At 46.1% G+C, this 14,778-nt stretch overlaps 1 protein-coding gene across 8 annotated transcripts in view; it reads right to left on the bottom strand.

Moving 5' to 3' along the window:
• SLC8A3 (solute carrier family 8 member A3) overlaps nucleotides 1–14,778 on the bottom strand; it is a 119,690-nt gene that overhangs the window by 84,300 nt on the left and 20,612 nt on the right. For 6 of the 8 annotated variants that reach the window (XM_051622159.1, XM_051622158.1, XM_051622161.1 and 3 more), the window contains exon 2: nucleotides 11,212–13,023. The exons of the other annotated variants lie outside the window; for them this stretch is intronic. In XM_051622159.1, coding sequence (XP_051478119.1) covers nucleotides 11,212–12,977 — 1,766 coding nt within the window. In that variant the 5' untranslated portion in view covers nucleotides 12,978–13,023. The remainder of the gene's footprint in view (nucleotides 1–11,211; nucleotides 13,024–14,778) is intronic. 8 annotated transcript variants of the gene reach the window in all.

Raw genomic sequence — 14,778 nt, 5'->3', positions numbered from 1 at the left:
GTGGATGAATTTTCTGGGAGAGCTGTCTGAAGCTGCTGTGCTACAGGAAGGTTGGGTGCAGCACAGTCTCAGCAGTGCATCATCAGACCTGTACAGATTACGGCCACCCTTCAATCACAAGGCAGCTGATACTGTTTCCCAGTGGACTTCTACTGTGGGGAAGGAAATTCCTTCACTGAGTCTTTCCGGTACTCAAAGTCATTCCAAGGCCCCACCCTGCCCTCCCTCTCTGCTTTTCCGCAGATTGATTTAAGCTGATGCCTCTGGTGAGAGTTAACTGGAATTACAGAATTCCATAGAAGTCCCCTATATAGTGAAGTCTGCTGTTCGTCCTCTCCTTAAACTATTTCAGATGCTGTGAAACTGGGGTGCACACTGCAGGCACGCACTGCAATTATTTCTCTCCCCAGAACATCCCAACTTGTATCAAAATTTTACAGGGTATTTATCAGGAAGGTAGGACACTGCCTACTAGGTAGGACACTGCCTACTGTGGAGCTCAATCCTTTCAGCACCCTCTGTATTATAGACTATTACTACCCAACAAGGGGCAAAAAGACAAGTTTAAAGGGTCGAAGGAAACTTCCTATCCTTTAAAACTCCCAGGGAGCTTCAGTGACCAAACTGCTCAGAGGGAATGGTGACCGTGGAGTTGAGTACCCCCAGCTGGAGTGCTTCAAGGGCTGGGAAGAGGAATGCAAGGGTGGCAGTGCTCACGTACTGCTAACAGGTTTATTCCACTGGCAGGGATTCCCTTCAGAAGCATTTGGGTAAGTGCTGTACACTGCCGAGTTCAATCTGCACTAAGCAGATTAGTTCCTTACCGGTGAAAGGTTCTGGGCAGCAGCAGAGAGTTGCTCACCATGTGATACGAGGGGGCTGTCATTACGTTTCATAGATATGATATAATTATATGCTCCCTGGAGGGTACTTCTAATTGAATTATAGGGTGTCTCACAAGTATTCTGGGCAGCAGTTTGAGGAAGCTCTCACCACCCAGAACAAGACAGAGAAACCCTTGAATTCCATTAGATGTACCCTCCAGGGAGCAGGCTGTTACTCTAAGCAGCAATTTGCTTAAAAAAAGACCACATTTCCCCCAAAATTGGAAAGGAGGTACCTTTAGCAGAAGTTTGTTGTTGTTGCACACTTGTTCCTCAGGACTCTCATCCTCAGGCTCGTGGCTCAGTGATACTCCCTTGCCTGCCACCCAGGTCAGCCCTGCACTGCAAGGGAGAAAGCCAGGGGCAGCCACCATCCCCAGCCAGAGTGGCTGCTGGGCTCCCTTCCCAGAGCAGGGTCAGGAGACATGGCACCACATGAGGTGTCACATGCCAGGCTAGATGAAACAGGGAGGCCTCAACCTCCTCAGAAAAGACCCTGAGCAGGTGTCCCCAAAAGGCAAGGCAATTAATAGTCCCAGGCCAAACCAAAGCAGAGCTCCAGTTGTTAGAATACACGGTGGTGAGGTGCCTCCTTCAGTGTGCCCTTTGTCCTGCCTTCAAATGCCCTGGAACTGTGAATGGCCATCCTGTCCCTCAGAGACAGCTGCAGTGCCCTTGGGACAAGGCAACTCGATCCCCTGAGGATGGCAATGCTTCCATCACTTGGGTGCCTAAAGCTATGTTCCCAGGGGCCTATTTCAACTTTGGATTTTGCTCTCCAACTTAGTCTAGATCTTCCCAGGGGAGCTGTAGCACTGGGCCTGCAAAATCCTGCCTGCTGTCCCAGTGCAGCCTCCCTGTGAGCACTGAGGACCAGTACCCCTAACCTCCTCTGCACCATGGTACCTCACCTCCTCAGGTCCCCATCTGATCAGAAGCATTGTCAAGCACACAGGTAGGACCTACTGCTCCCCGCAGAGCTCAGAGTAGAAAAAAAAAACTACCTATCCACTCTCTGATGCTCCCCCAGCACCTAAGGCAAACAGTCCTTGGCTTTTTACCCTTTTGTCTGGGACCTGTGCACCAAGGAAACCATCCTGCATGCCTCTCCAGGACTGCTGTCTACAACTTACCGTCAGGCCAGGGGAGATGTCACATCTGTTATGCCTTTTTTTTTTTTTTGCTGTTCTGTACCATACAAAGAATGGAATAATCAGGCCCCTGAGCCTAATATTTTTTTAAGTCACCTCGAGGGAAAGCCAGCACCAGCTGCCTTCCACAAAGTCTAATGACCTGCTGAAGCTGCCATCAGCTCTGACTCCCACAGACCATGTCTAGCACCACTCCATTTGTCAGGTCACAAAAAGAGCAAGACAGTTAGTCAAGAGCTGGCTAATTACATAAAATGAAGACCTTCCTATGGCATAGACACCATAGTCACTGCTGAGATAAAGCATGCACAGCTTCTCATGCTTCTGTGGTGCTACATGCCAGCAGTAGCCAGGCATCTGATATGCTCCATCTTGCTACAGCTTTCAGGTATTGCTCTGCAGGATCCAGCTGAGGAAACCCTGGGAGCTCAGCTGCTAGGCAAGCAGTTATTGCTCACACACAAGTCCGTTCACCGTGCTTTTGCATTATTCACAGCTCTGCCCACCTCTGGTGGTGTCAGCTAACAGGACACATCTGGGAAAAACTGCCAAGTCACACATTCTCCCTTGCCAGCTTCACAACAGAAAAAGAAAACTACTGTGAGTTATCACAGTTAACCACAACATATCCCAAAATAAAGCTGCATTTCTGATGTCTTAGAAAACCAAGTTCTCTGTGCTTATATAGTGTTTCACAGTCAAGACACTGGTCCTGGCACATCCCTCCTAAACAGCATCATGGTCCAATTGTCTCTACTAAGGGAGGCGGAGATAGGGGTATTAGGCCAAAAATCTCAGGAGGATGAGGTAAAGGAGAGACCAACCCAGGAGGGAAGACAGGCAAAGCAGAAATTAGCAAAGCAGGACTTCTACATTAAATATGGATAGCTTTATCATGCTTTTTTATCTAAAGTATAAAAAGCAGAGCAGCAGGGTGCTCAAGCGGGGATTTTTATGAAGGTGGGACCCATTTGGCTTGCTTATCTTATGGAAAGAAAAACAGAGGCAAAAAAAGGTAATTCCTACCCTATTTCACTTTAACAACATATTTTTACATGGAGCACCAAAGAGACGCAGCAGCAGATAAACCATCTACTTCACACTGAGTGCAACAGCCACAGCAGAGGTGGGAGCAACCCCACTCCTGCAAACTCTGGAGAGGTGAACAAAGGAGAGACAGAAAAATCTGCCTTCCTCCCCAGCACCTAAGAACACTGAAGGAGATCTTCCACTGTCTAAAAGAAGGACCAGGAGATCAGAGCCATGGATTTTGCTCATATAGGGTAGAGCATCAAGTTCTGGACTTTTTTTAACACCCAGAAAGGCTCCAGGCCAGCAGTTGGAAGGAGAGCAGCAGGACACAGGGGAAGCTGTTAGGGATCTGATGTCCAGGCACTGCGGTCCAGCTCTGGGGCCACACCACACTCCAAGTGAGGTTGCTCAGTCTCCAAAGCGGCTCAGCAGATATCTCTGTCAGCTTCCTAAGGACAGGTTCTGCAAACTTTGGCAGAAAGAACTGGTCCTACCTGACCCTCTGACTTCCACCCACCGCCCTTCCAGCATAACCCACCCAAAGGGCTGGCCATGCCAAGCCGCCGGGGCCTGCTCAACACCAGGCCTGGCTTCGGCTGAAATGCTCACAGCAGTGTGTGCTGGCACCCAGGCAGAGACTTGAGGGGCCTCATCTGTCATCAGCCCATCTGCTAAGACAGCTGTAAATATATACCAGTTCACATTCCTCCCAGCTTTAAATCTGTTGTTTTCACTGAAGATAACTGGAGGATGAACTTGGTCCCCAGTGCTTCTATCTGCTAGTATAGCAAATCCTCTTATCACCTTTCATCCTAACATGAGGTAAACAAGAAACAAGCCGCATTGCCAGCAACAGGTAAATCATCTCTTATTTGTAACAGCTGCCACATTCCACCAGGATGAGCTGCTTCTACTTAGCCACACAAAAATGTGCTGGAAGACCTATGGCTGGGGAGATTTTAGACTCTGCTCTTCTCATCTCATTTAGAAAAGGATGAACCCCTATTTAACTCAGAAACTTTGCTGGCTTTCTGATCTGTTTGAAGTCACACACACATTACAATGATGCTGTAAGTAATGTTCCCACTGTGGGCTAAAAAACAAACCTGCACATACTTGGAGTGATATATGGTCTCTTAAGCCTTGCGACCAGCATCTCTTCTTACCCCCTGAAGCTGCATCATTCAAACTTTGCATTTTCCACTTTCTTATAGGTGGGAAACAAATATGACCTGTGCCTCTGCACACCTATGTGTAAAGGGCATGACATCTAACCCACATATTTGCAAAGGTGCTCTATATAGTAATAATGTATGTGTCAGTAGGGGTAAAGGAGGCAAAGCTCACCCAAGCCATAGAAGACTTGTTTTATCTTGGATCAATTCTGGTCTGCTGCTGTTTTTTAAACCCAAAACTTGGTTGTGTCATTTGGCAGGGTGAATTTCCCTTTATTTGCTCTAAACAAGGAATGTCTCTGCCCTCTCCAATACCTCCCAGAATTTTACCTCCCCAAGGGCCTCCTACTTCTGGAACCCATGAGCTTCCCAGAGGCTTCCTTGCTAGACAAGAGCATGCACCAGCTCTAAAGGGTCATTACCACATGCCTGTCTTTTAAGCTGGGGTCCCAGGCCTCTCCTGTTTAATGCTGTCACATAAACTCATACAAATGCCTCCTCTGATGGGCAAAAAGTCACAGTCTCTAAGACAGGATGTTGTTCGTCCTTCTTCATGGACAAGTATGGGAAGTATGTCCCCCCGACACCTGTCAACAAGACTATCTGGGAAGGTAAAGGTCAGCTCAGGGCTTCTCTTCTTCCAAGGATGGTGTCACAATCTCACATTTCTGCAGGCTGATTTTACATGTGCTCCAGGAACAGCCCCCTGACGCCTTACACTAATCCCCTGCAGGTCACACCACCCAGACCTTCAGTAGAACTACAGCAGAAACCCAGAGCACACGCCATGTGTGTGTAAAGGGCTTAAGTCAAATTAGAAACTGGTACTGTTAAGAACAGATATGAGAATTTTGCAGCAAGAAGCAAATACAACAGCCTTTCACCACTGGCAGCTTAGTGGGGGAAAGGTTTTTTAAATGGAGGACAGCTGCTACTGTTTTCCCTTAATCTGATATAAAACAACAATCAAGAACTCCTCATTTATGTGAAGGTGTAGGAAGAGAAAGCCAGAATGAGATAACCTACTAATGGAAACAAACTGGAGAAGAGTTTGGAGGATGCAAGCTCAAATTCAACCTCAAGAAGGCTCTAATGGGAAGGCAGTGTGTCCTGAGAGAAGGAAACCATCAGCTTCACACAAGTTCTCATTGTCTGGAGTCCAAGAAATTAGTCTCAATTTTTGAGGGCTGTTCTCCTCAGAGCCTAGAGCCTTAGAATCAGTGCATGGTCTGCAAAAGCTGTTGAACAACAGTTCAGACTAGAGTACCAAAATAATTTTGTCATAACCTCAGTCATTAACTGAAGTCATCGCAGCTGATAAACTTAGGTCTACAAATGCAGCACACCTTCATGGCATGTGACTAAAATTTAGTTTAAGAAAATCAGCACCTAAAACTGCAGTTACTGTTGACAGCTTGGGCGAATAGTGAGATGTTGCAGCTACTGCCAGATGGAAGAGAAGTCCCTTTTTATGCATTTTTGTCATATACAAATTGGGAATAATGTCCCTCAATCTCCTTTGCAGAGTGCTACGAGAGGCACTGGCAAAACATCACGCTAACATTAATCGCATTCCCCTCAAAATGCCACAACCATAACTGTGTAGGTGATCAAACTAAAAAATGAACTTGACAGTTTCCTCAAGCACTGCATGGCAAAAAGGATGGATAATTAATTGTATCAAACCTCAGTATGATGTCCTTCAAACAGACAATTGCCATTCATCTTTCTCCACTATCACCTTCACCAGATCTGCTGGGGGAAGCTAACAGCCACCACAGCAGGACTGCAGGTGAGAGGTTAGAGCCCAGGTATCTGCATCCAAGCACAGATGAACAGGAAAGGAGAAGCAAGAGGAAGGGATACTGACCTTTCCACTAAACAAAGGTGGCACAATGCACAGGAGAGACAGCAGCAGTGGCTACATGTGGTGGCCGTGTGGGGCCGTTGTTATCCACTGGCCTTGGGGCACAGCACCAATCTGAGCCTGACCCAGACAGGACCACCTCTGGCACAGCTCATGCTTATGTACTCGCACATCCCATGAGCCCCCCTTGCCAGAAAATGCCTGAAGACCCCCAACAAGAAGTAAGGCATGTGATTTTTCCACTTCTCAACATCATGACAGCACTCTGGGGGACCAGCCCCACCAAGCTAAGCACACACTCAAGAGACAGTCCAAGGTTCCTGGTGATTCTGTGGTGCAGCCACAGCCATGGATGCAGCAGCCTGTGGGTTGCTCTGAGGGGAAGCAGACAAGGCGAGGCAACTTGCAACTTGCACACAACACCCAGGCCAGATCCTAAAGGCAACAATAAATATTGCTCACTACCTACAGAGGCAGGCTTAATATGTTTGTCTACTGCAGTCTCTGTATGAATGGAGGAGACAGCCCTTCTGTTACTGAGAGCTCTGCCTAGCAACACATGGAGATAAAGGACTGTAGGTTTCCACACGTAAGCAAAGTTCAGCCATGCTGACTTTGCAAAGAGCTTTTGCAGGCCACTTAATACCACTTTAACACCACAGCACCTCTTAATGCCCAGCTCCTCCCTGAGACACAGGTAGTACTTTGGAAAGTACAGACTCAGGACAGATGGCTACAACTCTTCAGGTCCTGCAAGTAATTAAGCAATGAGTAACAAAGGCAATTAACACAGTAGATGTCTTGGCCTAAACCCTAACTCAGTATAGTTGCTGCAAATTACACAGCCACAGCAGAACTTGTCACTTCATCTTCTAGGTGTTAGTTACTCGTAACTTGTGTATCTTAAATTTTCTAAGGCAAGACCTAGACAACTTTTCATATTAATTTAAACAGATTTGAACAGAGGAAACAATTTAACTGAGAAAATACATATGAAATTTAATTACTTGCTGGGAGTTCCCTTTATTATGCAAAAAGAAAAACCTTTAAAACCCAGTTCACTTCTTGCTGCTGGCTGTTAATGATTTCTTTATTTCTTGGACATGATAAAGCAGCTGGGTCAATCATTCTTCGACATTCATACCTCCAAGAACCTAACATTTATTTCCATACAAAATCATTTAACAGAAAAGTGTTCAATCATCTTGAAAAAAAATTGTAAATTTTGGCCTTGATGTCCTGAGAGTTTCCTTTTAGCCAACAAGAGACCTAGGATTCTGCTTCAGCTGCTCAGATTGTTTCTGAACTTCACTGAAGCACAAGTTTGGAAACAAAAAATGTATTGAAAAAGAGGCAGCATGATCAAATATTTGAGACCTGATCAACTCCCTTCGCAACAGATGACATTATTCAAGATCATATGGCTTGATTTATAGCTATCCAACACCCATACGTATCCATACACAAACATACTCACTCACTGCTTGACCCTATTTCAGTAATAATGGCACTGTTTCAAGCCTCCTTATTTCAGCCTGCTTTCTCTTGTGCTCCCACCCAAATGTGAGTAAGGAAACTTTGACCATGTTAGTCTAGAAAGAATTACAGAGGCAATAAGCAAGAGCCGGTGGCAGGATCCATTTCCCTCTCATTCTGTAATGTTAGCATCAACTCATCTTTTTTTAGTCCCACATATCTTAGGGAAAGCCTCTTAAAAACAACCTTGAGATAGTTCAGTTTATCATGTTATATTTAAGTGAAGACCTCTTCTCCATTTAGTTTCCAAGAAAAGTGTTTATCCTTGGCACTAGGGAGCTGGTAGATGGCAGTGCCTCTCCTATAGGTTAATCCTAAAGATGCTGTGTAGTCCAGTGCCCCTCAGATTAATCTAGCCATTGCTACATTTAAGGAGGTCAACCTACAAACTACTTACAGATCATCTGCCACTGCAGAATGCAAGCTGAAGATCTTTTAATTCATGTGTCAGAGCGAGCTGAGAGCACAAACTGAACCTTTTATTCTCCTCTGGCTTACACTGATCAGTGCTTACTGTGGCTGCAGTCCTGTGGATCCTTAACACACACACACACACAGCCACAGTAAAGCACAGCACTATTTTATGTGTTTGGAACATGCCGTTCATTCGTTTGCTTCCTCCGTGAGTTGAAACACTTTTCAAAGTAACTCTATGAGGAGAACGACAAGGCCAAAGCAATGAGGAAGGCAGGACTCCAGCTCGAGTTTGTGTAAAGCCATGAGCAGCTCCTATGCCAGCATGGAAACTAGAGTCCATGTTTCACCTTTCCTAAGTGAGGTCCTAATGATTAGGCCTAAGAGGGGGAGCACATAATTTCTCACTGCTTTCTGATCTCCTGTTCTTGGCATTGTTTACTGCCATCTTTGTCTTCCTGCTTTCCCCTCTGCCTGCACTGGGCTTTGTAGACCTTCAGTGTGTAGGGGACATCAGTACCTCGTGGTGTGTTCCCCTCAGTGGCAAGGCATTCAAACTCAGCCTTGGCTATTTGGTGACCCAGTGTCTTCATACCGCCTTGTACCAAGCAATACCACAACCAGTCACTCACTCCTACACTGCCCTCTACATCAGCCAAACTGCTCCAAACACCCTATCCACTCATCTATCCAAACTAGGGCTGACAAAACTAGATAGTACTTGTTGGAATAGTAGTATTATGGCTCTGACCTCCAAATTCAGACCTCAATTATCTTGTTTGTTTGCAGTGTGAATATTTGCTCAAAATTACTTTTCTGCATTCAGATTTAGACAGCTAAGGAGAAAGAGATTAAACACACACCCCCTTCACCTCCCATTACTGCTTCTACTTTTCTACAGTGGCTTCCACCTGAACCTCAGAGAAGAGCTGACAAAATATAACAACTGTTCAGTGTTCACTGAATTTTAACAGCCAAGGGCTGTCTACTGAAAACTACCTTCACATGTTTGCACCCAAAATTCTATTCCCAGAAGACCTAGTGATTAAAGTTAAACCTGGGAGTGACTAAACGCAGCCTGCTGGCTTACATGATCTCCCTCCTTGTCAGGCTTTTTAGTTTGATTAAGTGCTATGTTGAGCCAGCCATGCTAATTCTAGCTTCAAAATAAATTAATCTCTGCTAGTCACATGGTCTCCATGGCCACTGTGGCTAGCAGGCTTTGTTCCCAGTCATCTTTCGATGCAGAACTGAAAGCAGCCTTCATGCATTAGGTGTGGGCACAGTTTTAAGTACACCACAAAGGTCTCACCTATGTCATAGGGCACCTTCTCTGTGTCAGAAACCACAGTGCTAAGCAACCTACACGTACTCATTTTATGGACAGCCTTCATTTTCATTAAAGTCTGTCCTACAAGGATGCACATGGTCTTCCTGAATGTGATTTGTTTTAACCCAAGTGAAGCAACTATGCAGGTATGCTTTGGCCTTCTCTCACACTTTTCAAAGACAAAAAGAATTCTTCCAAAAAGAGTTGGAAGATGAAAGCAAGGGAGTAGAGTTTGGACTAAGACAGCTCATGGGCTTTTTCTCTGCTACCCCAAATCTGCTGGCCTTTCATTGATGGGTCTTCTTCAAGCAAGAACAGTCTTTTTTCTTCAAGGCCTGGCTAAAGCAAGGTAGTACCCATTATATTTTAGGTAGTCTTCCACAGGAAACTAACCACACAGCTCATATTCTTCACTTTCTCTAGAGAAATCAGCCTGTGGCTCAAGGAGACTAACCTGCATGGCCCATCTCCCCGACAAGGCCAGATGGGGACAGCTGATCCTTTCCTATCTCTGACAGTGGCTGAACCCAGCCAACCAGGAGCTTCTCTTCTTTAAAAGGGGAGAACACATAATCAGGCATCAGGACTGTGAATATTAGCTGGATTAAATGGTTCAGTGGGCTAAGGCAGAAGGTGTTATTGAACTAGGGCAGCCCTACTCCATAGCATTTAATATATTAACATCCTTTTGGGTACTGTATTAGGAGCCCTGGTACAAAGACTTCCTTTCTCTCAAGTCACTTGCAAGTCTACACAATTCTTTCTTTGATGGCTCAAGTGATAACATGTTAACAAGAGGAACCTACACACTTAACACTAGAGAGTTTTAGCACCAGGTTCACTCCTCCCTCCCTCTTCCTACTCAGCTAAGGGATTTTTCTCATTCCCCACTAATGTGAACAGCAGGTACTTAAAGCAATTAGACATTATCGCCTCTCTGGTCTTTATTACTTCCTAGCTTTGTATCAGCTACTTTGTACACAATAAAAGCTGAATTTACAGAACTGGTACAGACTATTTTGCTTCCCTTCTTTATTCTGTATGAAAACACTGGGTCATGGAGCCACATGGACAGGCTGTGAGCTGCAGTGCTTTAGACCATTATTGCCAATTGCCGCGGTATTTTACAAGGGGAAAAACCACACGTAGTAATAGGCCAGACATGGGGAGTTCACAGAGAAAGTGATTTGAGGAATATGGGTAGACCATAGGAACAAGGAGACTGGAAGGATTTCACAAGTCCAGCAGAACAGCTTGCAGCTGTGTCTATGCTGTGAATTAGCTGCCACATAGACCTGCAAGTTATACCGGCAGCCTAGAGACACAGGTATGATGTGTTGTGCCTGTGAAAATAAAGCCCCTCATCTACTTAGCAGCTCTTGCTTGCCTGGGAATAACTGTTGTAAAATTTTCATCTAGGGATAGCAATAAATTTCTGTGTCCTCTATGTTTGGTGTTCAAAAAGAGGCTTTCCCATATTTACCTAGCCAGGTAAAAGCTCACCCTTTTTCTTCTCTATCTTAATGCTCCATTCACCCTTATCTTTATTAGGGGACCTCGGAGAATAACAGATTTTCCTCCTTTGCCCCCCTCCCCTGCAGTATTTCTAAGCCTCACTTTGTCATTCCCAAGAGGGAAGGTACAAGAGCTTTGAACTCTTAAATCCTGCTGTCGGTTCTTGCCTGAAAGAGGTAGGTAGGGAAACTGAAGGAAAGCTGAAGAAAGAAGCCTGTCCCTTGACAGCATTCACCTGTAACGGAGGCAAAATGTGGGGTTAAACACCAACACTAGACACAGGAAAATAAACAAATGGGGTACTTACACAGTTTCATCATTCTTGAACTCCAATTCCCCGTAAGCATCTTCAAAGTCTTCTCCACCTCCTTTTGCTGTCCCTTCTATTGTCCTAAATGGTACTATGACTGTACCCCGAGCACCTGATGTCCTTAGGACTTTGACTTCCATCACGCCAATGCTCTCACTGACATGCATAACACCACACTCAAATGTGAAGATGCCAGCATGGTCATCATCCAGTATAGTCACTGTGGCCACACAAGGAGAAGCCAATATGGCCTTTGGGTATATGGAGTTACTGAGCTCTGGAGGTTCCTCACTCTCCACCACACGGAGGTTACTGAGCCGCACAAAGAAATGCTCATCTTCCTCAAAGATGTCATCATCAATAATTCCCACCGAGAACTCCTTCTGGGTCTCCCCTGATTTCAAGACAACAGTCCCCTCTGTGAACTCATAGTCAGCACCAGCATTGGCAGAGCCATCTTCGGTTTTGTAGTCCACATAGATGGTCTTGGACATGTCCCCTCCTTTCCGCACCACTGTCAGGAGAACAGCACCGCAGTTCTCAAGACACTGGTAGGAGCATGGGTCAAAATAAATTTTGGACATTAACTCCTCAGGTTCATCTGGCTGCACCTCATGCAAGCTTGTGCTCTTCTTGGCTTGCTCAGCTGCATGCTTCTTCAGAATATTGCCAGTTCCCGTCATCATTCTGGTAGCTTGAATGCGATAAAAGGCTCTGCTCTTTTGCTGATGAGACAAGGCATAGTAGTTAGCCATTTCTACCAGCTGGTCCAAGTCCTTTTCTGGGTGCTTTTGCTTTAGGTCCTTAAGGATTCGGATCATCTCTTTGCGAGATTCATCTACCTCCTTCCCCTCCATAGTCACTAAGTTTCCATCCAGAAAGTGCGAGTTCATCATCTTGCCATCCATCTCAATTCCCTTAGGGTGATCACCTTCTGTTTCTATGATAATGCCCCTCTGCTTGTCAGCACGGTACTTTTTGTGCATATACTTATAGAAAAGCAGACGTCTATCTGCTATCCAAGCCAGAAGGACACAAAGTGGAAAGAAGAACAGTGTGAGCAGACCTTCCCAAACCTGAACCACACCTGGAGAGAAGACAGCAAGGATCATGTACAACCAGATGTAAGCAAAGATGCTCCACGCAGCTGTGACAAAGAAAACCCTCAGGTGTTTTATCTTTTTGGTTTCCCCATCAGGAACCACATAGACACAGATGGCAATGATGACAAACATATTGAAAGCAGCGCTGCCAACAATTGTAGATGGCCCCAAGTCTCCAGCTATGAAACCATGCCCACAGATTTCTATCAGAGACAGAAGGATCTCAGGAGCAGAGGAGCCCAGAGCCATAAGGGTCAAGTTGGAAACAGTTTCATTCCAAATCCGAATGGTGGTCGTTGTGGTCTCTCCATTGGGTTTCTTCATCGTAATTTCTTTCTCTTGTGATGTAATGACCTCTATAGATGCCATGAAACGATCTGCAATGATGGAGACTCCAAGGAACATGTAGATCAGTGCTACAAAGTATACGATAACACGGGCGATTTTGTCGCCAAGTGATGGGTTTTCTGGGTACCATATTGGCAGGATAACACCTTCTTTGCACTCAAATGATCCTGAACACGAGCTGTTTTGTACTGAACTGGTTGAGTCTACCGTCAGGCCAGCATCCACCTGCAAACCATGCAAAAACAGCACAAAAGTAACCAGCCCAAAATGGAGGAAGGCCGAGGTGACAGGCTGCAAGCTTAACCACGCCATACACAAGATGCAACTTCCACTGTGTAGATCCAAAAAGGCCGAGAACCTGAAACAAACAAAACAGAGAGGAGGGAGGGAAGCATGAGAGAAAAGGAAGATGCAACATTTACCCAAATGCACTTCAGTATCTCACCGCTGAAGAGTACTGGTAGAGATGGAGGGGTTGACTCTCTGTCACTTTGAATAAAGTATTTAGCAGAGACCCTAACAAATTGTGGCATTTACATGGCCAGCAGATGAAGATCAATCGCTAGAGAAGTAACTTGGAGAAGTCTATAGATGTAATAGCCTACTCTTGACCTACAACATGTACAATATGAGTAATGAGTGCTCAACTGCCATTCACCTAATGATGCCATGGTGTTCACCAGCACGTAACAATACAACTCAGCACAATAAACCAATCTAAAGGCTCTCCTGTCTCACCACTCAGTGGATAAAACAAGTTAAGGAAATACTAGCATCACAATAAGCACCACTTAAAGACAGTGGGCAATCTCCAAATGAAGTCCACTTGTTGAACATTATTCAGTTACAAATTATGGAGTATCCGAGCAGCCAAAACACCCCCACAGCCAGCCCCTCCTAATAGGCTGCGGAGTCTCCAGAAGAGTCCTATGGCCCCTCCAAGCTTCTGAGGCACAAGGCATTCGAGTTAGGAGGTAATGCTGTCCACCTAGAAACAGCACAGAGGACTTGTATGCTTGGCAAAGCACCAAAGGCCATTTTTCACTAGCCTTTCAATTGTGATTTGGAGGACCACAGCAAAATGGATGTACCCACTAACACCTCCTCTGCATCCCTAGGAAACTGATTTATTTTCAAATACCCCCTAAAATCAAAGTAATCTCTAACCTAAAATACAAGGCAAAAACAAAGGAGCGGATTGATGTATCACATCAATTTGGAGTATCACTGCCCAAGAATGCTTTCTACTACTTATGGACTACCTCGCTGTAGGGCTTGCACAACTCAAAATTGGAATCTGAGTTGATCACGTTGTCATGGACCACACCATTCTCCTTCCTTTATATCAGGCCTCTGGAAGAATTCGGTCTCAGCCTTAGCTGACAGGTCACATTTGTGAGTCCAGACACAGCTAAACGCCAGACCACGAGGAGAACGGACAGAGGCAGCAGCTGTGGCAAGTGCTCTGCCTTAACAACAAACTTTACCTACTTAAGATGGACAGGGGGGTTCCCGAAGTCCGGGAAGCTTGTGGCAGAGACGAGAGACCCGGAAGGGCTTAGCAGCGCTTTCAGGAGAGGCTGAGGAAGCGGGGGGCGTTGCCGGGGCAACACGCGGAGCTCCCCGGACCTGGAGGGGAGGGCAGAGGCAGCGGCCCCCGCAGAGGGCGGCGCGAGCAGGGCCTGGGGGGAGCAGCAAAACCGCCCCGCGAAGAGAGAGGTCAAGTATGGTTTCCACCTGGGCAAAAGCTGTTGCCAGGAGGACGGTGGCAACCGAAATGGAGGTTCCTCACAGACATGTGGGGCTCCAGGTCTCTGGCTGTAGGGAACGCCAGAGCCTGTTGTTCACCCTGAAGAATGGCAGAGAGACCAGCTGTGTGAGGTGTGAGCAGGTAAATGATCTGCTCGGCACGGCTGCACAGCTGAAGGAGGAAGTAAAGAGGCTAAGGGGTATCAGGGAGTGCGAGAGGGAGATGGACCGTGGGTGCCACGACTCACCCTCCCTGAACCAGGCCCAAAAGACAGGCAGGGCTCATGATGCAGTCCTCTGCCCATCTCCTGTCTGCCTGGCTGAGCGTGACGGCCTACAGGGTGAGGAGCAACGCCGACCAGCT

The sequence above is a fragment of the Apus apus genome, chromosome 5 (assembly GCF_020740795.1).
Source record: "Apus apus isolate bApuApu2 chromosome 5, bApuApu2.pri.cur, whole genome shotgun sequence".
In the NCBI taxonomy this organism is placed as follows: Eukaryota; Metazoa; Chordata; class Aves; order Apodiformes; family Apodidae; genus Apus; species Apus apus.
The sequence above is the reverse complement of the archived record's forward strand: the minus strand, read 5'-3'. Positions and strand labels throughout refer to the sequence as shown.